This window comes from Centruroides sculpturatus, unplaced genomic scaffold, assembly GCF_000671375.1.
Source record: "Centruroides sculpturatus isolate CEXI.00-Female unplaced genomic scaffold, Cexi_2.0 scaffold95, whole genome shotgun sequence".
Taxonomy (NCBI): domain Eukaryota; kingdom Metazoa; phylum Arthropoda; class Arachnida; order Scorpiones; family Buthidae; genus Centruroides; species Centruroides sculpturatus.
Window position 1 is genome coordinate 978514 of NW_019384621.1, and position 26050 is coordinate 1004563.

General features: G+C 35.4%; 2 protein-coding genes across 4 annotated transcripts in view; one reads left to right on the plus strand and one right to left on the minus strand.

The window, feature by feature from the left end:
• LOC111625474 (vacuolar protein sorting-associated protein 72 homolog) overlaps positions 1 to 1394 on the plus strand; it is a 64107-nt gene extending 62713 nt beyond the window's left edge. For 2 of the 3 annotated variants that reach the window (XM_023368625.1, XM_023368626.1), the window contains exon 8: positions 908 to 1393. In XM_023368625.1, the coding sequence (XP_023224393.1) occupies positions 908 to 1268 (361 nt within the window). In that variant the 3' untranslated portion in view covers positions 1269 to 1393. Of the gene's footprint in view, positions 1 to 907 lie in introns of all 3 variants that reach the window. The other variant, XM_023368627.1, reaches the window with a different exon arrangement.
• Positions 1395 to 2734: 1340 nt separating this feature from the next.
• On the minus strand, positions 2735 to 26050 carry LOC111625491. Its single transcript, XM_023368641.1, is given in 15 exon segments — positions 2735 to 3063; positions 5554 to 5726; positions 5801 to 5982; positions 6048 to 6580; positions 6655 to 6823; positions 10155 to 10309; positions 10381 to 10484; positions 11573 to 11957; positions 12897 to 13069; positions 13135 to 13316; positions 18610 to 18931; positions 18995 to 19121; positions 19206 to 19595; positions 21390 to 21493; positions 24063 to 26050. Coding segments are annotated over 15 exon segments (3483 nt in total). The 5' UTR covers positions 24459 to 26050; the 3' UTR covers positions 2735 to 2975.

Consider the following 26050-nt stretch of genomic DNA (forward strand, 5'->3'; position numbering starts at 1 on the left):
ACAAGTGCATCGCATCTAATGGAGAGTACTTTGAAGGTGACTATTTATTAACTTTTTTACAAAATTTCTTCAAAGTTTTTATACAAGGTTTTCTTGGGTCCCCCATGTATGTTATAAGAGAAAAAAATGTAACTGATCTTTGTTTGGATGTACATTGTTTTCAACATTTAATATTTTTAATTTGTCTGGTGTCGGAAAATTTTAAAACTACTATATCTTCACCAGCATAACTATCGTTGTTGTTTGCAGGCTCTTAGGCTAGCCAGGTGGATCCTTTCCATCTCCAAAGTTCATGGATTATCATACAACATAAAGATGGGATCTTTGAGTTTCTTTATATTTACAGTGCCACTGCATGTAGGTGTGCAGATTGATTAGCCACCTTGTAGGGTGAACAAAGGGGTGGTATTTTGATTGATTATATATATATGATGAAATATAATTCCGGAATTATATACCCAGGTACCCAGGGTATACTAATATACAATATCTGTAAATGTATCAGACCTGTATTCATTTAGACATACCAGTGTAGACGTGGTGGTGTGCATCTGGTATTGCTATTGTGTTGTTATATCTTTCATATGTTTGAATTTACTGTGTACTTTTTCATTGACTTTCAAGGGGAGATTTTGATGCAAAAGTAAGGTAGGAGGCACCATTATGGTTTTCCAAGTTTGGATTGTTATTTTGATAAGTTCAATTTATTCCAATAAATGACTAAGCTATAACTTAGAGCTAGGTGATTGTTTTCACCCAAGAATGATTAAGCCGTTTGACTAAATAATAATCCAAACTTGTGAGACATAATGGGGACTAAATTACTGAGGATATCTATTGCACGATTTAGGTATATATGAATCTAAACAAGTTTGGTTTGATATTTTATGTTTGTTATTTGGTGCAGCGGTACCACAGAGAAGAAACCTACGGAGCAAAGGTGTTCGAGGAATTTCGTCACCTTCACAGACGAGAAACTACTGAGAGAGTATTTTCCAAATAGGAAGCCCAAACCCGCTTCCAGGACTCTGTGTCCCATTACCAAAATGCCAAGTCGCTATTTTGATCCCGTCACTCTCATACCCTATGCTAATCTACAGGCGTTCCGTTTTCTACGCGAGGCCTACTATCAACAGCTAGAACAGAAGGGAGACATGCGTCAACCAGACGTGGCCGCCTGGGTGGAGTGGAGGAAGAAAAACAAGCCGGCTTCCAAACAGACCGCGGTCAAGACGACAATGAGCGTAAAACCTACGAAAGAATCTTAAGAAAATTGTTCCCAATTGGTAAATATTAATAAATTTTGTATATAGTTTCTTAAGAGTGTGGTCAAATTAATTTGATATACAAATACAAAACAAATTACAATGAGAGTGAATAACTAAGATTTAGTTCTTTCACGTATACAATATTGGCCATTTCTTTAAAATTGGATAATGAATATTCATCATGCAATTGTTATGATGAACTTTAAACATTTATCTAAAAATCTTTGTAATAAAATGATTTTCCTTTCCATAAGTACATTTGATAATTCCAAAGTAGATAAATTATATATAATAATTTATTAATAAAAATGAGGGACAAGTAAAAGTTTTCTTGGTATTTCACATTTTATTAAAGAAGCATATTGGGTTAAAAAATTTTGTAATGATACTTATTGTAATTTATTACACGAAATAATAATAATGTGGGGATCTTGCTGGAAAAGTTAAAATTGTGTAAGGCACCATCTGTTACCACATTTTATTAAAAAAATTATTTTATATTATTGTAAAAAGGAAAGAAGCTTAACTTTGAGGAGATATGGCATTTACAATATTTTTATAACAACAACTCAAGTAAAATTTTCATTAAGTTTGATCCCACTGCAGATGTGACACATGACCCTGTCTATCTGTCAGTTCGACCTTTACCCACCAATAACCATACATAAAAAGGATTCTTCCAAGTTCAAAATTTTTTATTCATATATAATGAAAAATAGATTGTGCTTGTATGTAAGCGTGTGTGTGTGTGTGTTGATAATTTAATCAAATAAAGAACAGATATAAATATGATTTTCTACTGGTAAAATGGAAAAAAGAGGAATTTGATTCTTATATGGAAGAGTTATTCTGTAATAGGGATTTAAATTTTATATGATACTCATTCATAAAATGCTTTATATCTTCAAATTGTACCATATACATATATTGAAAATTTATTTTCTATATTCTTATATTAAATTATTAAAGGAATCTCTTAATTTAAAAGTAAGTCAAGCAACATAACTTTTTGAAAATTTAATAAAATAATATATATATACAATTCAGATACAATAGTTAATAATTTGAAAAATGTTTAATATTAAAAAATAAAAAGGAAATACTACTATATATGGCAGTTAAATATTGATTTACTAGAGATAAAACCAGAACAAGAATAGGCCATTGTTCCATTCGTGGAAGATTATTATCGAACGTCGACGGCCATTTTATTCTCGGGATTGTAGTAAATTATACGTAGTTAACATACAAAAATATAGTTTATTGAAGAATATACTGGGTGGCCCAAAATTCAGTTTACCTGGAACTTACCGTTAACTATCCTAGCTCTTTTGAATAATAAAACTGTTTAATGATTTTCGGGTCACCCCGTAGAGAATATACAACGAAACTTTATAGAGAAATTTCGTACGATTATCAAAATTTAGAAGAAAAAAATTCATCCGGGAATTCCGTTGCCAGGAATGTTTTTTGTCGTTCGAACACGATTTGTGTCAAAAAATCATTAAAGATACGCCGTAATACACGTAAAATCCTCGCTAGCAGATAATTTCGACGACAGAAAACGGCGGCGAATGCTTTTTTGTACAATAAACCAGTTAGAATTAAGTGGAAAAAGATGCGTTTGAATGGACTCACCGGAAACCGCGAAAATATTCACCACTAGAGTTTTGTTAAATTTTCTATAAATTACGTAACGGTGGACGGTTACACTCCGTAGTCGTAGAGGCTAATTGTTTTCGAATCTCTATGCATGCTAAATCTGGACATTTTCACCGGTTCCTTCTTCTGGCGGCTGAAATAAAATTTAGGTAAGTTTCTCGACTTCTACAATATAAAGGCGTCGTATGCAAACGCCAGTGTATAAAGTATACAGGTTAACCACAACTAGCCACACGGGTTCATGTATTTTCCCGTATGTGGCGCTGCCATTAAGATACTTCAAGAACTGCAGAACTATACGATTGAGAATATAATTGATTTTGAAATTACTAACAGATTTCGTTCGTAATACCCACTTTGTTTATAATTTAATAAATAAAAACCCTTACAAATTACTGAGTATTTTCGGGCCCACCAGTGACCGAGCGGTCGTACCCCGAACAATGTCGTGGGTTCGCGCCTCGCTCGGACGGGCTGGCACGTGGAGTTTTCCGGTTTTTCTCCACGTCTGTAACGCCTAAATAGGGGCCAGTTTCCCTTAAACCAGACCTCCCGGAAGCATCCCCCAGGCAGATCGCCCAAGTGTTGCGTTGCCATAACTTAACAAAACAGCAAGCACAACAACATATACGTTTTGGCTGCAGAGTGCCTATACGTCACTCTGCAGCCAAAACTACACATCGCGCACGAATGGTATTTGTGTGTGGTAGTAGCCCCGAGTCTCCCATCGTGCATTATGGTGATTGCGTCTCCATAACTATAAGGGTGTGGGAGATATGGGGGTTGAAAGTGGTTGACTTAGAAAATGTGTGACGCTTCAATGAGAATGTTCCAGTTTTTTCTAGAAAGTTCCAGAACCTAGAGGTGAAATTTGGTAGACAGAGTACGTCACGAAAACGCGCACTAAGAAGGAATTTTTCGAAATTCCCCCGCGGGGGAAGAGGGAGAGCATTAAGGCTTAACACGAAGAATGGCTTCTACTGTATTGTTTTAGATCTGATTTTTTGTTTTCAACTATGTTTAGTCTTCATTGAGTACTTCATTGAGATGTATTAAATTGATAACATTTCAGACATTGTTATAAATATTTTTTATATTTCGATTTTTTAACCAAATGTTCGAACCGTTTTAAATTCGAATATGTTATTGCATATTGGTTCGATTACAGAACGATTGTAAACGTTCCAGAAAATTGATCAAATTGAAAATAGTTGGTTTGATTCCCAGCGGTAGGTGTTAAATAACAATTACTATGGTTGTTGAAATATTGAATGTAAATAGGGTTTGCTTGCAAAATTTGCGCGAGCAAAGCCGCGGGTAACAGCTAGTTTATTATATACAGTAGTAAAATAACTTGTGAGAAAGTACTAAAAAAAGCTATTGAAATTAATGAATATATCAAGTTTACCCATGAGAACGAAATATTTGATAAACTTAATTACTTAGATATAACAATTGCCAGGTTTAAAGATCATTTAGAGTATAATAAGTATGAAGTACAATAAAATCGTGGAATAACTACACGAAAGAACGACCATCTTCGAAATATCCAGCTATATTTGAATATCTTATTAAAAGTAAAGCCCACGATTACCAAAAAATGCTTCAATTATTTTTCAAGTGGTAAAGTAGGTGAAATTTTAATTGATAAACTGTCACAAAACATTTGTTTTTAAGATAGGGTTTATGATGGCTCTACATTTATCTGCAAGTAATCGTGTCTTATGATGGCAGTTATTTATCTCGCTGGATGTACTACGTGCACGGTTGGTTATCTATTCTCTACTTACATTCATTCATGAAAATTTAACTAGAACGGTTGATTACGTGGGCAATTTCGATGCATCACGTTATCGTGTACATCGCATACAGCTTCAAACCACTTATGAAAAACATTCTGGCCATAATATACCCAACCGGTTAAGGCATGTGGCCAATGAAAAACTAACATCGCACACCTACACTAACGACTCGCAGTATCTTAATGGCTGCCAAGACATACGCACTCGTTTGGCAGAATTCAAAAACACCTTCTGGAAACTTGTGGATACGGTAGAACTTTACCGGAGAATTCGTATTCAATCTTACGTCGAGATGAGCGTGTCTCGGATAGGATCCGAACTCGTGTTCTAATCCTATCCGAGCCAGAAAAGCCAAAATAATCTCGTACGAAAACCTCTTTAACCGGCAATGCGCCCATTGTTCCAGACACGCGATGCTAACGGAAACGATCGTTTTCCAAAAAGAAACCACCGCCCAAAAATGGAATAAAATTACTTTTTACTAATTGCATTGGTAAAAATTAACTTGTAATTGCTTTTTTAATTTGCTTATAAATTCTCCAAATTTCTCCAGTGTACGAGTTAATTGGCAATCTCAAAATGACTATAATCGAAAAAATTTGCAAATTATTCAATAATTACAAGAATTTAGTCTGGAAAATCAAGTTTTTAGGTTATTGTAATTTATTACACGAAATAATAATAATGTATTTGGGATTAACTGCCTTAGGCATAATCTTTACGCAAATATCCGTAAGAGGCGTACGAATATTTTGAAGCAATCGCACGTATTTTAAATGATTAACTTTGCTACTTTCAAATAAAAAATGCAATAAACTTACTTTGTGCACGGAAATTGGCAAACTTTGGCATCTTTGCCAAATTGTTCGCCTTCTTCCAAGGTTTCTGGTAAATTTTCGTTGAGAGTTTCTGGCAGGAACAGAGTACTGATACCGCCGGACACAGACAACACTCCTAAGATGATAACAGGTAAAGCTCTTCCGTATAACGCCCCCTGCAAGACAACAGAACCGCATTAGTCTCCGAGGCAAAATACACCAAAACGTTATATAAAGAATCGTTGGATACCAGGTAGAGTATGTATGGTGCTGTTATCGCTCCTATACTGCCCACTAAAGAGGCGGTAGCCAGGGCTAAAGTGCGAAGAACGGTAGGAAACAACTCGCTTCCGAAACAATAAATGGTGGAATAGGAACCGGTTATGCCCAATTTCCCGATGTTGGCCAAAATGACAATGGTCCAAGTGTAATCTGCAAGGAAAAAGCTTGATAGAACCGAGCATTTTAGATTAGTGTTGGAGAGAAATTGGAATTACCTCCGGGAACGAAACCGGCACAGACGCAAGCTAGCCCCCCTACTACCATATCTGTCAAGATAACGGTTCGTCTACCGTATCTGTCCATGGCCCACCACGATATCAGGACACCCGGAAGCTCTACCAAACCGGAAATGGTGACGGACAGATAATCGTTAATGCTGAACATGGTGGCTCCTAAGAGAAGACCCACGTAAACGATGGCATTCACCAACCACCCGTAGGAGATGATGAGGAACTTCTTTCTTATATTGGGATACTTGATCATTTGCAAGATGATTAACTTCTTATCCGGTTTCTTATCCTCTTGATGATTGATACCCTTTGACGTCTAAATACGATGGCATAATTTATCTTAAAATTTTATAGTGTTTTATGGTTTAAGGGAGGAATCTGTGGGCTTTACCATGAGGGCCCTCAAGAAGTTGGGTTCGATCTTCTTCTTGTTGATTTTTGCCATTTTCTGGACGATGACTTCGGCTTCGTCGATTCGATTCTGTGTCATGAGCCATCTTGGCGATTCTGGAACGAAACTAAGAAGAATTTCATTTATTTTTTACATCAAATCTTAAGAAAATTTAAGAAGTTATTCCGGGTGACGACTTACTACCAAATGATGAAGAAGAGTATCAGAGGGAAGGAAGTTAGTAAAGACAATATAAACCAATTGCGTGAAAGGTATGCCAACAAACACATGAAAGATATGGACAATGGAAACATGGTGCATATGAACATCCCCGATACGGATCTCTTTTGTGGACTCATCATCTCCATGGCTGTAAATATAGAAATAATTAAGTTTTTATCACCTTTAAACTCAAATTCCGTAATCGCATTAACTGAATTATTATTATAATAGTCTCGTATAATATATCATTACTAATATACAGTCAAACCTCGATGTGGTGACTTCCCAAATGATGCCCTATCGTAAAGCGAAAACGAATTACTTATATGGAAGATCCATGCCACATAAATATTAAATAAAGAACGATAAATGTTGGCGCTAAAATCAAAGTTTGACTGTACTTTTTAAAATAATAGATATTATTATGATGGCGAAAGAGTGGCTCGCGAGTCGCATGCGGCTCTTCTAGACCTTTATTGCGGCTTCCACAATTACTTATACAGTTTCTTTTTATAAACTTGGTACTTACAAATTACACGTATAAAATATTTTTATAAGTTTTCTGACTGTTACTAGTGTAATATACGAGGGATTGTAAGTGTAACTGGCAAATTAACCGCGAATAGGCGACCGAAAGCTTAGGGTACATTGATAAAGTCGAAAGAGTTCAATGCTTTTTGAAACTTTCGAATGCGAGAACAACACTTGACTGCATTACAGTATAATAGAAACTGCGCGTAACACGCAATATACAGTCTCAGGTATTGCAACTTTACATAAAAGGGAGAGCATTACATTGCCCTCAGTCAATGTTCCAAGGTCATTTTTGAGGAAACTGAAACAATTGAATTTCGTCTCTTCCATTATTTTCTCATTAAAAATAAAAAACAGTAACATTTAACATGGTTTCAAAATGATTAGTGTATCGCTCATACAAGATGAGATAATAGGACAATTTGCAGTAATAGTGTTGAATTCGTATAAGGCTCGTGCTGACGTAAACGTAATGGACGGACAAGGAAGTTGCTTGTATTCAATCGCGAGTTACAGATACACATCTACAATATCGGATCAGAAAATCTTTAGAAAGGAAACAATATGCCTTAAGAAATGTAATGTATTCGAGTGTGGCCCACCCGTAAAATTTTGCTTAAATTGTAAAATTAATTTTACATATTAAAAATTGCCAGGGCCCAGCTACACCCGAAATACTTGACGTATGGATTTTAATGTTTATCCACGTAAATCTGCAATTCGTTGTCGATTTTAATACAGACTTTTCCACTTACCCCGTTATAATTAAGATAGTTAATTATTATTTTCACGTCAGCACAAGCCATATATATATGTATGGTTTGTGCTGACGTGAATTTTTACAACGATGATGAAACTTTTGCATGCAATTTCTATGGCGATTCGAAAGTAACGACGAGGAGAGGATATTGTTTGTGTGTAATATTTTCTCTAATTTCTATTTTATTTAAATTATCAAAGAAAATCACCTTAAAAATAGAGCTTATCGTCATCGTATCGTCACTTCAAATATCAACATTAAACACGTGATGATCATTGATAAGAAATGGCTTGGCATTAATGTAAACTCTTCATTTTTCTCCTTAATAAAGTATTTCATACTGGATTTATCTAAATGAATATTTACAATATCGGACGAAGGTGATGTGTTTGCAGACGGATTTCAGATAAACTCTTATTATTTCAATGGCGAGGTGTGTTATTAACGGTGGCTAACTGTCAAATAATTTCATTTACGAGCTAATAGCCGATATGTTATGAAAAATAATTATTAAATGTCAAATTTAGATACCAGTGTAAAGACATTTCTACTCTAAAATTTCCCTAATTTATAGTAAATAATTAAATTTATTACATTAATTTTTGATGTACAGGTAACCCCCGTATAACACGGTAGTTACGTTCCAAAAAATTGCCGTGCTATGCGAATCCGTGTTATACGAAACAAAGAACTAATACCAAAAGGAGGGTTAGGTTCCAAAAATTAAAAAACACGCTAGTATATTTTCATAATTAAGATAAATATCTTCATTAAAACTTTTTAAGTGATACATGTTAACATAAATTAAACAATGTTTACTTCGTCATCACTAAAACACTATTAATTAACCGAGAGCGTTTTCTTTTTGGCAAGTTATCCTTATCCTCTGAGCATTTTTCTGCATTATCTTCAGATCCCCTTATCCTCTGAGCATTTTTCTGCATTATCTTCAGATCCACGCTTTACCTTTTGCAAAATGTATGTAATTTTAGATTGCTTGCTTCTAGTTAAAAGGTCTCTATAAATTTCCTTATATGGTGCTAAGCACCTATGAAGAATAAAGCGAGTATGGTATAAGGGGAAAACATTCGGCAACATCGGAAGCGGAAGCGTCGCGATCTGGCAACATTGAAACAAGTTTCGAGAAGGACCACTGTATCGACAGACGGCGAGAAGAGAAAATTTACACACTTAAGTACTAATAGTTTACGAAAATAATAATTTTCGTGAACTATTATTACTTAAGTATGTAAAAATTTATTACATTTCCTGTTGTACGAGGGTTTTACCCAATTCTCGAACTGTGTCAGAGTGAATCCGTGTTATACGGGGGATGGTACCAATTCTCGAACCGTGTTAGAGCGAATCCGTGCTATAGAAGTGCCGTGTTATACGGGGGTTACCTGTATTTTATATTAAAAGTTTTCTGGAAAAATTGTGAAATATTAATAATATTGGTGAATAATACAATGGGGCTTGGAAAATTCCATCTCCTCAAGAAGTCCGATCGATCCATACCCTTTAACGGGTGACGTAGAATCGAAAATGGCTACGAGTGAAGTCGAGAATGGTTCAACGATGGCGAGGAGTCTTTAACTGGTGTTGGATTCAAAATTACATAACCAAAATAGTTCGGAAAAGCCGCGTGAAGCGGTCAACTGACTTTTGACCCACCCTCGTGTATTGCATATACGTATTGTACATAATATTAACGGATAAGGCGCGGTATTTATAAATATATGGTAAAATCTTTATGAAATGCGCTGGAAATTACGTGCGAAACGTAGAAAATATGGCTCCCAATTTCTAGTCCTTAGAACAATTCCTGGCGAATTAGATTTCAAGAATTAAGGGCCCTTTGGTAGTTATATTTAGAATAAATTCGTTAGGAATTGACGTAAGGGGATGTGGATTATTGGCGATGTTTGATTGGAACCGGTCGAAACCAATTTTCAAGATTTTTCCTCATAAACATTCGATCAAGGTTAACTTTGTTAATCTTAGATGGGAGCGAATAGGTCATTTCGCTTCATTCATCCGTCACCCGCGTTTAACTCTTAATCGTTTATCACTCAGCACCAAGTATAACTATTTAACCACACTGATGTCCCGTGTCGACAGGTTATTAGAACGCGCCGATTGCATCACCGCTCGCATCACGTGGCTAAAATATTAAAATACTCACCCAAAATGAAAGGAATTTGGAAAATGACAATGCTAGTAGTGCCTATAAATGCCCTATAAACAATATATGCCGTGTAATTAGGCGGAAATGCCGACAGAATGCCGGCCACGATGTTCAGGAAGAGCAGCACGTAGAAGGTCGGTTTCCTGCCATAACTAAAGAAAATACAGCTACTTCAGTATTTAAATATCTTTAAAATGAAATTTTAACCATTAAAATGACTTACATGTTGCCTAAATTGCCGAAAATGATGCTACCCACGATGGTCCCAAAGAAGTAACTGGATTCCGCTAGCGATTGAAGCCATCTGTCTTCGCATACCACGTCCATCTTGGTTAAGAAAAACAGAATTTGCCAAATTTATAATTCGATTCTAATAAGGTAAACTGCGTAAGATTAAATGAATACCCCACAATTTATAAAATTATAGAATACGCATAAGGTTCCGGCTTCGATTTCACATTGCTCCAACTCAAAATATATGCGATAATCGATTAAAAATGTACGAAAATCACCATAATAAGATTTAAAGCTATCTTATATACGTTTTATGGCAAAGCGAGAACAATTATTCGGTATGGTAAACAATATTGTTTACAATTAATTGAATTAATCATCGTTAATTACATAATTAGCCTAGTATTATACAACGATACGTGTACAAAACACGCACGCGTCTGTAATAATTACGTAAATTTAACCTAATACTTTACGAATTAGGTTAAAGTTCGGAGGTTCGACATCGATAATCGGAGTTTATTTTAATGGTTCGAATTGTCCTTTTTACGAGTCCTTAAAATTACCAAGTATCGAGCCATGTTTGCGGTGTTTAATAACACGAGATTCGTGTAATTCGTAAAGATGTTACACTCCGTTTTACTCAAATTTTTGCTGATAATTAATTCTGTTGGTAAACGTTTACGTTTTAAGTGCTTAAAATCGATGATGTAATAGTTATTTTCATAAATTTAAGTATATATAAAGACTTTAAACAGTTTTTAGAAGGTTATCTTTGACGATTATCTTCTGGTTTATCATCTGTGTTTATTATTATAACGATAAACTGGACGGTAAATTTGGACTTTTCTGCATGTAAATGGATACAAGGCGCCCTGTTACTAGATGCGAAATAAGGGAAAACCTGTAAATAGGCGGCGATTTTAATATATTACACTTTAAAAAATTACATAAAAATCCCCAATAGAAATTAGTTATAACCAATAGAATAGGTTAGAAATTAGGTGTATTCACCTAATTTCTAACCTAATACAAAACCATCAAATTCCATATTTTCTGGGTAGCCCAAAGTCCGTTAACCGATATTTACAATTTGTGAAGACGTTTAAAAGTATACCTCGGTTAACCGACTTTTAGGCTACTCGTATAGTTGGAAAGATAATGGAAACAGAGGGACTTACATCGGTAACCAAGGTACTCTCGTAGACGGATCTGTCGTAATTCCAGCCGTTCTTGCAAGGTACCCGAGGGACGTCGACGTCGGGGGGAACACCCTCCAGCAGGATTCGAGTGTAATTGTAGTCGTACATGGCACACTGACTGTACATTTCGACGCCATCTCTGGTCTCCAGCGGTATGCTGATGTTCTTGATTACGTCTTCGGGAAAGTGTCCCTCCAGTTCCGGTATTCGACACCAGTGATCGGGGGTGGCGGAAACGAAGGCCACGCTGAGATAAGTAAAGCAGCAAGGTATGTTGGCCACGGGAGCCAACAGACCCAACAGTAATATTTGGTACTTGCCGTAAGAGCCGATGTGGGGCAGCACCTCGTCGAACTCCATACTTTATAATCGGTATTGACACGGCCTCGATTGGCCGTTCGATTTTAAATATGGCCCGACACGTGATCGAAGTCTGCCTACTTCCTCATTGGTTCCAATATCGTAAGAAAGGATGCTTCCAAGTTACAAGGGACGTTGGACGCATTTCCGATTATTATTTTTAAAATACGTTTAATCGGCTCCGATTCCCGCTCGACATCGTCTTTACAAACTACATCCTGAATTTATCTAACCTTCCTAGTGTTTCCATTGAGGATAATGTAAAGTAGTCGTCGTTTATTACACGCGCCGGTGAATTTACGTCACGGGAAATTCGACAAAGCATCCGAGATTAACGACTACTCGAACAGAGGACGTAACTTATTGAAAATACACCAAATCTACACCTAAAAGACGTATATTTAAAGCGTGGAGACGAGTGTGACGTCATACCTAAATAATCTACTTGTTGATTCCATTAACGCGGCGTAAATTAATGCAAACTGGAACTACTGGGGGCTGCAAGAAAGGAAACGGGTGAGGTCGAAGAGCGGTCTAAAGGTTTCTTACGCAATTTTTATTATCAAATGGTTTATAAATATTTCGTTGGTCGAGTTAGAGATCAAGAGAACATTTTCTTCTTCTTACGCGTTTAATTTTTGCTTATTTTCTAAATCGTTGGCTTCTAAAGCAATAAATATAAGTAAAAATCCACTACTTTATTGTTATATGCGATAGTAAGAACCATAAATATAACTTTTTAAGTATTTAATTTAAGCTAATTCTTTAGCGAAACCGAAGCAATCTTTGTTAAGAGATCTAAATTTTTTCTTTGAAATCGTGAAGGCACACGCCGTTCTTCCGCCGATCTTCTTGGCGTTTCCTTTAATTAAAAACGGTTTTTAAAATTACAATAGGAAACGGCGCTTAAGTCCGCGGCCGAATAAATCAAAAAAGCACTCACTTAGTCCAGGGACAACTCAGAAATTTGGCATCTTTACCGAAATTCTCGCCTTCCTCGATGGTCTGTGGCAAGTGCGAATTTAAAGTTTCGGGTAAAAACAAGATGGAAAGGCCTCCGGCTGCGGATATGGCACCCATTACGATGACGGGAATGGCACGACCGTACGACTCCGACTGCAAACAGAAAACCCGTTGCGTGTACCGCGACGGAGAGGAGGAGAAATCCTCGGAATACTCACCAGAGTCAGCAGATGAGGAGCCAGAATCAGACCGATGCTGGAGATAAAACAGGCAGTGGCTAGCGCTATGCTTCTTAAAACAGTAGGAAAGAGCTCGCATCCGTAGACGTAGATGACCGCGAACGAACCGGTGATGCAGAATTTCCCGATGTTAGACAGGGTAACTGTTACCCAGATAAAATCTGCAAACACGTCGAATACATATATCAGGAAGCGAAAACACTAGAATTACAAAAAGCCTGGCTTAATTAATTAACATACGCGGGATTTTACGATTAAACGGGACGTCCGACGCGTTACCTTATTTCCATCCGGAAATCCTTACCACTGTGAAAAGCAGGTTCTTAATGGCGGACAGCTGGTGTTGAAAATCTGTTTAATGTCTACGATCTTGTACGGAAAAGGGTTTTACTTAGTCTTAATATTTATAGGAAAGAATGGTTCTTAAGCATCGACGCTCTTCTATTAACTGATTTGATCACGTTTCGATACAGCGCTGGTCTATTTAGAACCGCGCTGTACCAAAGTAGCTTATCCATATAATAATATTTATTTAAAATGTTCGGAATATAATAATTATAAAACTACGAGAATTATGTGAGAATTTTTGAAATATTTATTCCGAATTATTAAATTACGGATTGGATGGCAACTTTAATTTTTTAAATATATAATTACGTTGGGCCATTGACGACGCTCTCTACGGTAATAATTACACAGAAAAATTATCAATTCGTTGCAATTACCATTAATTCCATTCATTACGAAATCCCGTGGTGGATACGGCGAATTATTCCGAACGAGCAAAGTTCGTGACCCTGACCCTTGGGGTTGTTTCTCGTCAACGGTTTTGGCTCTTCGGATTTTTGAACAATTACGAATTCCGATAAATTAGGCATTTTACCATCTTACGTGCGTTTGTTGCCCGGAATCAAAGAAGAAAATCAACCCCTCGATTTACTTTGCCTTAATGTTTAATTTGTTTGCATCCATCCAATAGGTTCTTAACGGATGCTACTGTCGTCACAATATAATTTATATGCAAATTTGCAGAATTAACGTAACGTAATATAAATTTATCGAAACGAAATCGAGTACATTTGCATTATTACCTTCATTCCGTCATTACGGTGGTGGTAATAACTAAATGTAATGAATTAACGCGCGCTTTGTTTTAACGAAATCAAACAATAGAATAAAATTGAATCCTTTCTGCACAAACTTTTTCTCTTCTTCTTAAGAGAATACCTAAAAGCTTAGCGCTAGGACGACGCGTAATGAGGCTATTTGATACTGGGGTCTAATTACAGAACGATTCCGTAGCCGTAGTTCTGTTTTTTACCGCGAGATGTCGCTACTTCGTGACGTCAAGAAGCTGGACAAGCGTAATTCTGACTGTACAGTACACCTGTCAGAATTAATTTATTACGAACAAAATTTGCTACCGTTCGTTTGTCGAACGTCAAATTTGTCTTTTGTCTAATGTTCATTGTTTGTATTATAACTTTAAAGGATGGTTATTGTTCATTATTTTATCAAAATATTTAAAATTATACAATAGGCTGTATTATAAAGTTATTCTACGGAATATGTAAATTTTCCTTCTTTTAATTTCAAGATTTTCCTGCTGAACTTTCAATCTCTTACTCGAATTTATTTTTTGTATTATTTAATAAAATTATTCATTGCTTTTTAGAAATAATTTAAACGTTTTATATTAGAAAATTTGCAATATTTTATTTTACAATTAACGTTTATCTTCGAAATGTTCAATTTTCTGCATAGGCATCCTTTTTTGGTTTTCACCAGATTTTAAAAAACCTATCCCTAGCGAATACCAAGAGTTCAGTGTATCTTGTGTAATTTGAGTAAAGTCTTTTGAATTAGTAGTTCAAATCCATCAACAAATTATTATCATCAGTGAAATATTAGTCAACTTTTTGTAGCCCGATTTAACAGATCCGCAATGATTTATTTGAACGTTAGCTAAGAAAAAATGCTATTCGTAAGAAAGATGTTTTCTTTATGAAGAAGATTTATTGAAAATTATACGTTTGCAACACTTTCATACGCACAATCTGTTATTGAATGTTTTCCTTTTGTAAGTACATTTCTGAATCGAGCGTAGTCACGATCGCGTGTGCCACAGCCGCACCAGTAGAATTTATAAATTCCATGAATTTTAGACAGTACGACACAGTTAGGGTTTCTCAAACGGGATTCCGGTTGTTTTTTTAACCCGGGAAATCCCGCAAATTTCTTAAAAATTCACTTTTTTTCTTATTTTGCGTTAAGGTTGAGGAATTTTGCAATAGAAAGCATAATTAACTCATTCACTGTCAGAATACATTTGTATTTATTAATTTTAAACCTACCTATTAGTTTTTTTTTAAATTTTTGCTGGTTATAGCGTGTCACAAATGGTCAATAATCAATATATAGCTTATTTGTGGCAGGACTATAAAAATTCTTTACTTGTCGGAACCTGTAATATCTGGAATAATTGCGCTTACGCTGTCTTAATTTTTAACCACGCCCGGTAGCTTCAATAAATGCCTGACGCCAGATTGTGCAAATTGGGCAAGGATACAAACGAGTACAAAGTCTGTAAGTATGAAGTTTTTCTTCATAAACCTGATTATTAAAGCCAAATGAATTGCCGAATTATCGAGCTCTAAGCTTGATGCCGCTATTAAAGCAGCCAAGGTAGACAAATCAAGAATACTATAGAGCGAAAGAAGTACTACAATCTCGAAAACGAACTCGAAATCTTCCAGGCTACGGGTGAAAAAACACATATCTGTCTTCTCTTAAACGCATTAAACACTATTCCAATCTCATCAATTGAATCGGAAAGGGCATTCTCGGTGGCAAGACTTTTCATTACTAAAATAAGAATTAGAGTGAGTAATCGGAGTATTGACCATCTTTGCTTTTTAAAATCTTATAAAAGTTTGCAATATTTTGTATAATATTTTATTTAAAAACGAAAATTACCTTCTAAATTAGAAATTCATTTTTTTTAATTTTAAACCATTTTTTTTGTTGTTGTTGTATGCAGTTTCCAGCAAACTTTAATTAATTTTTTTCTATTTGTGAAAATTTCTACGTTATTCAAAGGTAATTTTTATTATAGGCTTATAGACCTTACACAGCATTATTAATATGATTTTGGAGGTTACAGAACTTTAAAATTACTTTAAAAAATGGAAAATAATTATATCATTTGATTTCAAGATATTTTGTATACCTTAAAAATAATTAATTCTATCCCGGTACAAGCAAAAGACCGGGAAATGAGAAACCCTAGACACAGTTAACTTTAGTTGGTTCTCAACTTATCTGTGGCTTTCCATTCGTAGAAATCTGTCAAATACAGTACATATTTTTATTTACAACTGAATAAGCTGTTAATATTCATGAAAACAATTATTTTAAGATATATTAATTAAATACAGCATTTTTAAAATTTCAGAATAGAATTTACTTACCCTTCATAGTTTTGAATTCCAGCTTCTGAATTTCGCAGGCAAATCCATGTACAGTACTTCTCCAAATGTTCACGTAATCGAAAGAAAGTAGAAAATCCTTCAAAACATGAAGTCTCCCGACAGAATATAGACTTTTCCTCCACCAGGATTTGCTTATGTTCTAAACCTACACGTTTGTTAGTAAGATTTCCTTTTGGGAAGTGCTTATCGCAATAACAACGAGTATTTTCTAATATATCCAACGCAATTTTTTCCATAACGATTTCTTAGCCACGTAACGGGAATACTTCGCAACCAATTATCGATGATAAAGTATAGTTTTAAAGCTAAAATATCGACAAAAAAATTTCAAGCGTACCGTACAGTACGAGGTATACACCATGTGAACGTCACGACACTAGCGGCATCTCGTGATAAAAACCAGAACTACGGCTACGGAATCGTTCTGTAATTAGACGCCAGTTATTTGATACAGACAAGTTGACCTATCCGCCATATTGAATCCAAAATGGCGCTAGTAGCAGACTTATAAGTGATGCTTCAATGACGTTACGTTCAGCTACCAATTACTCTTCGAGGAACGAGAAAAGTTTCGGAACGCTCGGGTTTACAGGCGACAAACGGGGAAGAAAGCAATGGCTTATGAATTGTCATAGAGACAAGTGCACTAGATACTTGTACGAAGTAAGTTTTGCCATTTATTTTTAAAACTCGTTGACTCGCCATAAATTCTAATTAGAATTTACAAATTTTTACTTTAGATACGCGATTTGATGATAGAAAACTTCAATTTGTAATATTGCAAACCCACAAAAATGTTTCACATTTTAAACACAAATTACCCAGCAGACAGTGATAGATACTTAGTTGATTTAGGGATTCATCCGACGTCTATATTTATAATACAGTGAGTAAATATAAGTTTCAAAGTGTAAGACATTAATAAATTTCGAATCTTTACACACTACTATAAAAAAGCAATTTTACTCCTCCAACGGAAAAACTATTTTATCCTTGACACGATACAAGTACAATAGCGCATCTTCAGGAAATGCTAATTGACAAACAAAAATTACAAGATAGAGAATAACACGAGTTACTTTCCGAGGAGAAAATAAACGAAGTAAAACCTCGATTTAACGAACTAATTCGGGGGCGAGGGACGTCCGTTAAATGGAGGTTTTACCGAATTTTAATTCCGACGCGCCACAACGTAACAAATGCCGTAACTAATTACAATTCGTTACGCGGCACTTGTCGACCATCGATTTTTCATTAAAATCACTATTTTTAACAAAAGATAAGCTTAATGGATGAGAAGCGCATTTTCTTCGGTAGAAGATGGCACTTGTCCGGCATCATTTTCTATTGAAAGATCAACAAATCTCGGATTTTCAACTCGTATAAAAAGTAATTCTTCCACGTATTTTACTCTTAATGTGTCTTAAATAATAATGTGGCTTTAATAAACGTAATTTTAATTTATATTCCAAAAATAATATTCATAAAAGATCAACGAGCCTCGAAACCTCGAGCGATTTAGTATTTTACCTTTTCTGCACTGAATTATGTAATATGTATTCCTCGCCCTCTTACGCGCTACGCAACCCCTTCGCGAGTCGGACCAAATTAAGATCCAATCATTACTTTAGGCTAATTTTTCAAATTTCTTGCGCGTTGTAACGCGTAAATTCCTAGCTGATTGCACACTTCGTAGAAAGAATAATTTCGAACGAAAGAAAATTTGGCTCGACATTTTCTCTGATTTTCAAGAATTTTGCATTTGAAAGAGTATAATATGTTTAGCACCTTGTTTCTTACGTAATGTACAGTACATTTCGATTAATACACCAAGTCATTTCTATTACTAACCGTGCAAAAAAACTGCCAAGTGATTTATAATGCACACATTTAAAATGGTCGTTAAGGCTATAATTAGTTAAGCCGAACCCCTCCAAAACAGGAATTCAGAAAAAGATCTCACCTGTTGGTACGAAAGCTGTACCCATGCACGCTAAACCACCAATAACCATGGTTAAGCAAATGACCCAACATCTTCCTAATCGCTCCATTGCGAACCAAGATATCAGAAGTCCAGGTATCTCTACTAATCCCGAAATTGCAAAGCCCAAATAATCGTTGACTCCTAGGAGAGTGGCTCCCAAAGACAGGCCCGTGTACACGATGGAATTGACGATCCACCCGAAACTGACGATTAAAAATTTCTTGCGAATATTTGGGTACCTTAATAGATCGAATATGGAAGGATCGGGTGTCTTGTCTTCTACCAACACCCCTTTCTTCTCCTGAAATAACCCTCTTTTTAATCTTCCTACCCAAAGTCATCGTACCTACAAACTGCAACTAACCATAAAGGATTTCAGAAAATTCGGTGCAATATTTTTCTTGTTGGCCTTTGATATCTTCTGAACGATTACTTCGGCTTCTTTGATTCTGTTGCAACTCAGCAGCCATCTCGGAGATTCGGGCAGAAACCTGAAAAATTTCAAGAATTATAAGTTAAAGTTAGGCATTTGCGTCGTGAACACGGCGCACGTTCTATCGAATTAAACAACTTACCACCAGTACGAAAGCAACGAAACGAAAGGGAACGAGCAGATGACGGATAAATAAAACCAATCTTTGACAGAGTATGCTAGACCAGCTAACAAAACCATCGCTAGAGAGAAAATAATGCACAGTACCATCCCGCTTTGAGCTCTTTTGCCGGGGCTGATCAGTTCTAAAACTGATAAACAAGGAAGACTGTATTACCGGAACAGAAGGAGAACTTTCAATTTCCATTAATGCTTACCCATGATGAAGGGAAGTTGAAACAAAGAAGGGTAGCAGGTGCCAATCATGAATCTGTAGACTATGTAGAAAGTGTAATTGAGGGGAAAACACGCTAGAATTCCGAATATTAAATGAATGATTAACATGGCAAAGAAGGCCGGTCGTCTTCCGTATCTGTAACAAAATCGATTTTGTTATAAATTTAAGTATAAATAATGATAAATTTCTTTACCACTCATTTTAATTGTAATAAATTAATGTAAAATTTCTGCGCGATTCTTGATATTGCCGAAATATCAAGCATTTTACGTTGACATGGCCGATTTTTTGTTAATGGAAGCATAAAATCTGCAGTAGTCCTTTCTGTTAAAGCGTGAAAGACGGTACATACTTAAGTTTCTGTATGAAATGAATTGAATTTAGTAGCATCTTCACAATTGTAACAATTATATATGTATAAATTTGCAAATAGCAAATTGCATTCGAAGTTCATGAATAATGATGAAAATATCGAAACTGTTTCGAACATTCTCTGAAATCCTAATCCTTACGGGAACCAATTATTTTTGTCTTTTTATGTAGATTTGCCATCAAATGCCCGAAAGTACTCTGTTGTCGTCGTACATTTTGTGGTGCTCAAGTATGAAAGTCTATTTGCATTATATAACGCTCGCTTCTCGTCACTCTGATGCTTTATTAAGTTTATATTTGAATTTGTAATTCTGCACTTCAAAATGTATTTATTATATGCATTGTTGGGCCGAACGTACGAACCCAGAAATCGAGCGATAAGCACACGCTTTCCAGTAGCATAAATAGGGGAGTAACAAAAAAAAAAAATTCCCTTATTAAACTTCTTTCTCACGACGTCTGTTATATTCTATTTAATATACTGCGTATATACAATTTAATATGAACTGTGGTGATATAAATACAGCATATTCGAATAAATAAACCCCATTTTGTATTTTACTAGAAAACTTACGGATATATTTCATTTTGTAATTTTCCTTAACAAGAATTTATACCGTATAATTGAATATAGTTAGTTAATTAGTCATAACGAACGACAACCACACGTTATTGTATTAATTTCCAGGATATATTAATTAATTTTCACGAGCCTCAAACGTATTTGAATAGAGTACCTCATTTTAAAATAAAATAATCGAGAAACCACCCGTCGAAATACTGCATTACAATCAAGTTCGTGTTGATCAATCGTAATGTTTCTAAGTTACCACAGAAAGAAACATTTAAAATTGCATAAGTAACGATTGATGCCATCGATTGCCATACGTTCGTACGAGCGAGAACCGTTAACGAAGCGTGTCTTGTTGCTGGAAAACCTTTTATTCGCTTGACGTTGATTTATCATCCTTAACAATCGGGCCGAACAAGCAAGCACTGCTTTTAGTATGTCGAAAAGACCATCGTATTATCTCGCAATATAAACTGAAAAACAGGTCAAACCATTCGAGGATTCGGGTTCGAGTCCGGCAATCCAGTCCTATCGGGCCATCAAAAACTGCGAAGAATCCTGAGTATACGAAAAATATTTAAACGTTAACTCGTTATTTTAAGAAAGCCAACAAAAATTACCCATTAATGGGCAAGTTTAATGCCCAATCGTACTTTTTGCAATTAATTGTATCCATTTCCAAGGTGTCATTCGTTATGGAGAAAATGTAAAGAATTGTTTACGTCGTAGAACTAAATTGGAATGGAATAACTTTTTTTGACTTCTGAATGAGGAAAATTGTTTCCGGACTGGCTACTTGGATTCACGTGATCTTTCCACCACCTCAATTTTTTGGGGGGTAAGCATCATTTTTATATTTGTTCCTCGCGTGCGGATGATTTGTTTACATTATTTATAGACTCGATTTTATTCGTTTATTTCCAAGAATAAATACTTCTGTGAATAATAAGATCATCGTCATTTTAATTAAAGGGATAATCACTTACTTGTCACCGAGGTAACCGAAAGTTAGACTTCCTCCCAAACTTCCCACGTAAAACATGGAATTGGCGAACGACGTCATCCATCGGTAATCGCATACTATGTCCATCTAGTGATGCAAAATCGAACTTTATTTAATACAAAATCAATTTGTTAAATTAAATTTAGACGTATAGAAATCGTTAAAAAGGCATAAATATCCCAGTAAACTGTATTTCAAAAAATTTAAAAATGATTTCAATATTTTTAAATACAAAAACGGAAAGAAAATTGCATCGTTGCGGTGTTTAAATTTGTTAATTTCATTAATTAACCTGATCTGGGTTCGATTACGATCGATATTCTTTGGCACGATAGAAAGAAAAATTAACGAAATTAAAATCTGGGTAGAAATCATCATCACCTCATGGTTTCAGTACAGTTGATGTTCGTGTTTGCATATGCTTAAAACACTAACGTTAGTCTTTTGGTACTTACTTACAGGCGCTAAACTTATATATGTAGGCCTACATATATAAGTTTAGGTCTCGTACGGAAACATCAAGGTTTAGTCCCCGTATTTAGACAGGGTTAAAGTACAGCAAAACTTTTATATGTAAATGCCAAGTTTAGCGCTCAAAGTACTAACAAAGAAACGAATTGTACCGCGACTCCAAACTTTGAAACCAGACCAGTTGTACTTAATAGAGAATTGAATGCCTATTCTAAAAATGCCCTTAATTACCACAACACCCGTCAATTTTCGAGATATTGGCAGTTAAAGTTGACGATGCGTGCAAAAAAAGAAAGACCAGAAAAAGCTGGCTCCTCACGCACGTCCCTTATAGCAGAGTGACTAAAGGCAGTTGCTTCTGTTAGCCCCACTGCCCGTTGTTAATGACAAGAAGGCACTAAGTGTCTTATTACTCTGTAAACAAAAACTCCCTTCCCTATCAAAAGTGGGTCAGATGTCAAGGTTATTGTTTAATTGTATATAACAATTAACAATGTTGTACAGTACTTGATATTTAAGAATCAGTTTTGTCAGAACTGTTTACTTTTAAAGCCTTTCTTATAAATTATTTCCGCTTCGGTTATAAAATTGTTTTTATCATGTTTTAAATTATACATGTATAAAGTTTATGAATTAAAATTGCAATGACAATTTCTTTCCTTCAAAAAATATTTATCAAGTTTGCAAAAATCTTTTCGTATCTTTTCTTTTTTTTTCTTCTTCTTCGGTAGTGTGAATACCTTTCTTATAATTTATTTCTGCTTCGGTTACAAAAACGTTTTCATGATGTTTTAAATAGGCTTGTTTTAAAATATACTAGTATAAAGTTTATGAATTAAAATNAAAATGTTTTCATATCTCTACATCTTTGTTATTATATATATATATATTAATAAAATATATTGCCATTTTATAAACAGATGTTATTGTGGCTTCCAGAATCGGCCTGTAATATATTTCTTTTATGCTACAGACCATTTCTGTTTGGAATACATTCTTAACGCTATCTTTACTCTCGCAGCTGACCAATCTGTTACAGAGGACATGCTGAGGGGAGGCAGCATTTTGGTCTTTTCTTGCTGGCATCGTCAACTCTAACTGCCAATAAATAACTCGAAAACTAAAGAGGTATCGAGGTAATCGATGGCATTTATGCAATAGGCATTCAATTGTCTATTAAACTGAATTCTGTTTTCAAAATTTTAAAGTCTAAACTTTAAAGTTTGGATATTGCAATGCTCGATATCGACGAAGGAATTGCAGAAAATTTAAATATGCCTTAAAATGTTTATAAAATAACACGAATTGCATTAAAATTGATTACGTTAAGACGATATATTTAAAAGAAATCATTAAAAAGTCGAGTCGAGGAGCGAGGTCGTAAGTCTTCATCTTTAAACATGTGCGATCATTTAAAATACCGTAATTAGGAATGATTTAGACACAAAGACAATTTAATGCCAACTAATGCGGAGGATACAAGTTAATTAAATTTCCTGCAAAGCCTGTGAAGCCCGGTCTAATCAGGAAACTAATGTTCTGAATGAATATAATGAACAAAAGCGAGATCGGTTCGTTTCTTTTTGCATAGAAAAATCTTTTTCCCTAATTGTAAATTACATCCCTTTTGTATTAACTTCAACAACTAATTAATTTGCATATTTGCAATGTCACGATGGACAACTATCGATTTTTTGAAGTACAATTATCTCGATTTTTGCATTTATAAATTAATTTATACTTAAATTGTTATTTCTAAATGACACAGTTTAGTGATTAATCTGAGACATTCTTACGAGTAAGAAGTAATCATTGTTCGATTGTGTTTGCGTCCTTGAAAATCGACGTGTTGCATCACAGAAAACCTCTTTTGTCCATTAACCTACATTGTATCTATATCGTTGCTTTCTGTATTAAAGAAGTCTATAGCCTCATAAATAAGAAAAATGCCATCTAAACAACTACTCGCAGTCGAATGAATTTTCGAGTATCTAAATTAAACCGGATATTCTACGCAATGCCCACTTCTTAACGGAAATTTACGAGTCCAAATTGTCCCTAGTGCTTTTTTAAAATACGGTTTCCTTCTAATTTCGAACTCTTTTGGTGTAACCGAATTAACCTTTAAAGTTTCTTAAGTCTACATCACTAAATTTTAACGCTTTAAAATTTGTTAATAACTTACCTCTGTAGGTAAGGTACGATGGTACAAAGATCTATCGTAGTTCCATCCATATTTACAATCGGTTTCTGCCCAATCTTCCTTAATCGGGGTGTATCCGTTAACAATATCTTCGATTAATTGCGTATAGTTGATGTCGTACATCTTACATTTACTGTGTTTCCATTTTCCGTCCTTCAGCTCTAGTGGAATGCTGACGTTTTTGATAAACTGCAAACTTAAGTTTTGCTCTTCGAGTTCCGGCACTCGGCACCAGTGATCGGGTACGGCCGATATGAACACGATATTGAAGACAGAAAAGGCAGCGGGTATGTTGGCCGGTACGGCCAGAATGCAAAACATTAGTTTCTGATAGAATCCATAATCGCCGATGTGGGGCAACACGTCATCAAAATCCATAACATCCGTATAGTGTATTGTACGAGAGCTATCGGTCGAATGTCAGCTAACTAACACTTCCTTTTGTGACGTCTGACCGGGAAACCAGTTTCAGACAATAGAAACGACACCATCGTTTTGCTCCTCCTGATTTGTCCATTTATTTGCTGCACCTGTACAAAATGTTCCGATGTACCGTACATTTTGGTTTAAGCAAGCCTCCTATGTTGATTAGCGCGAGTGAAAAATTACGTGTCTACGGCTTATTTGCATACCTGGGAAGTTAATTTTGCAAAACACCAGTTAATCCTAAATTTGTCCATTTGCATCGTGATACGCAAACGATAAATCTCGATTTCGGGGCCCCGTAACGCGCTCTCTCGATGGTTCGGATGTCTGGCCACATCAATTTGGTTGTGCCCGGCGTTAACTGTTTTCAATAACTCTAAATTAATAACTGTTGGCATGTATAATTGACCGAGTAAGTTGCATAGTACTTTGTCGGTAGGCGTGTCAAAATATTAAATTTCTTTGACGAGAACTTAATTAAAAGAAACCGAAAGTTCTACGAGCAAACGAGGGACTTGGTGTAAATGGCAGTTATTTTATCGTTAACGAAATCTGGCGCCAGGCCGACGAAGGCTTCCAAACGTTACATCCTTTTAATTTCAAGTTACTATTTTATTGCGAGTAATTAAATTTCCATTAATTGGGCCTAGGTTAACTGGCATTCTCATCCCACAAATGCATATTTAACGAGTGCCAATTAAAATAGATACTTTCTCAGATCAATTTTCGTTTCCTTTTCTCGCGCCACAATTGCCAATTCTTCCTAAATTACATATTACACACTACTAACGCCCACCTTCCAATGTTTCCATTCGAGAACACCGAGCAATACAGTAACCAGTAGGAAAAGTTTCTACTGTTCTAGTAATTATTTGAGCATTTTCGTCTTAATTATTGACGAGAGAACAGGATTCTTGACACGGTATATTCTAAGTGTTTAATGTCTGTACCTCGGTGCGTGTCGACAAAGGAAGAAGAAATTTCAATTTCTGTGTAGTTTTAAATATAAATCCCAATACAGCAGGCTTAAAATTCATTCCAGTCACCAGAATTTCATAATTATAACGTAGAATAATTTGAAAACATTGTTCTCGAATTTCATTTTTACTCAAGAAAAAAACTCAAATAGGCCTACTACTATCGAATCCGGAGAGCGATCCCAAATATTCCCCCTTCCTAATTAATTAGGACAGGAATGACGAAGCGGATTGCTCATTTCATTACTTCCAACATCATCCCCAAGTTGGTTTTTGGAGTATCGACAATGGAAAGGCGACGTGAATACAAGTTTCGTTTCCGTAAGCCAGTAGGCCTACCGAACGTGCACTGGCCACTGGCGATAATTAATGATTTGACAGGCAAGTTATCATCCGTACGTCGTATAAAATTGCAGCAAATACCAACCAATTTGTACTCTCAATCAATGAACATGCCGATAACGCTGGTATACGTAATCGATATGCCAATTAATCTCGTAGAAACCATTTTATCCAGTTTAATTGTATTATCGAGAACGCGCTGCAACGATTAAATATTTTTTAAAT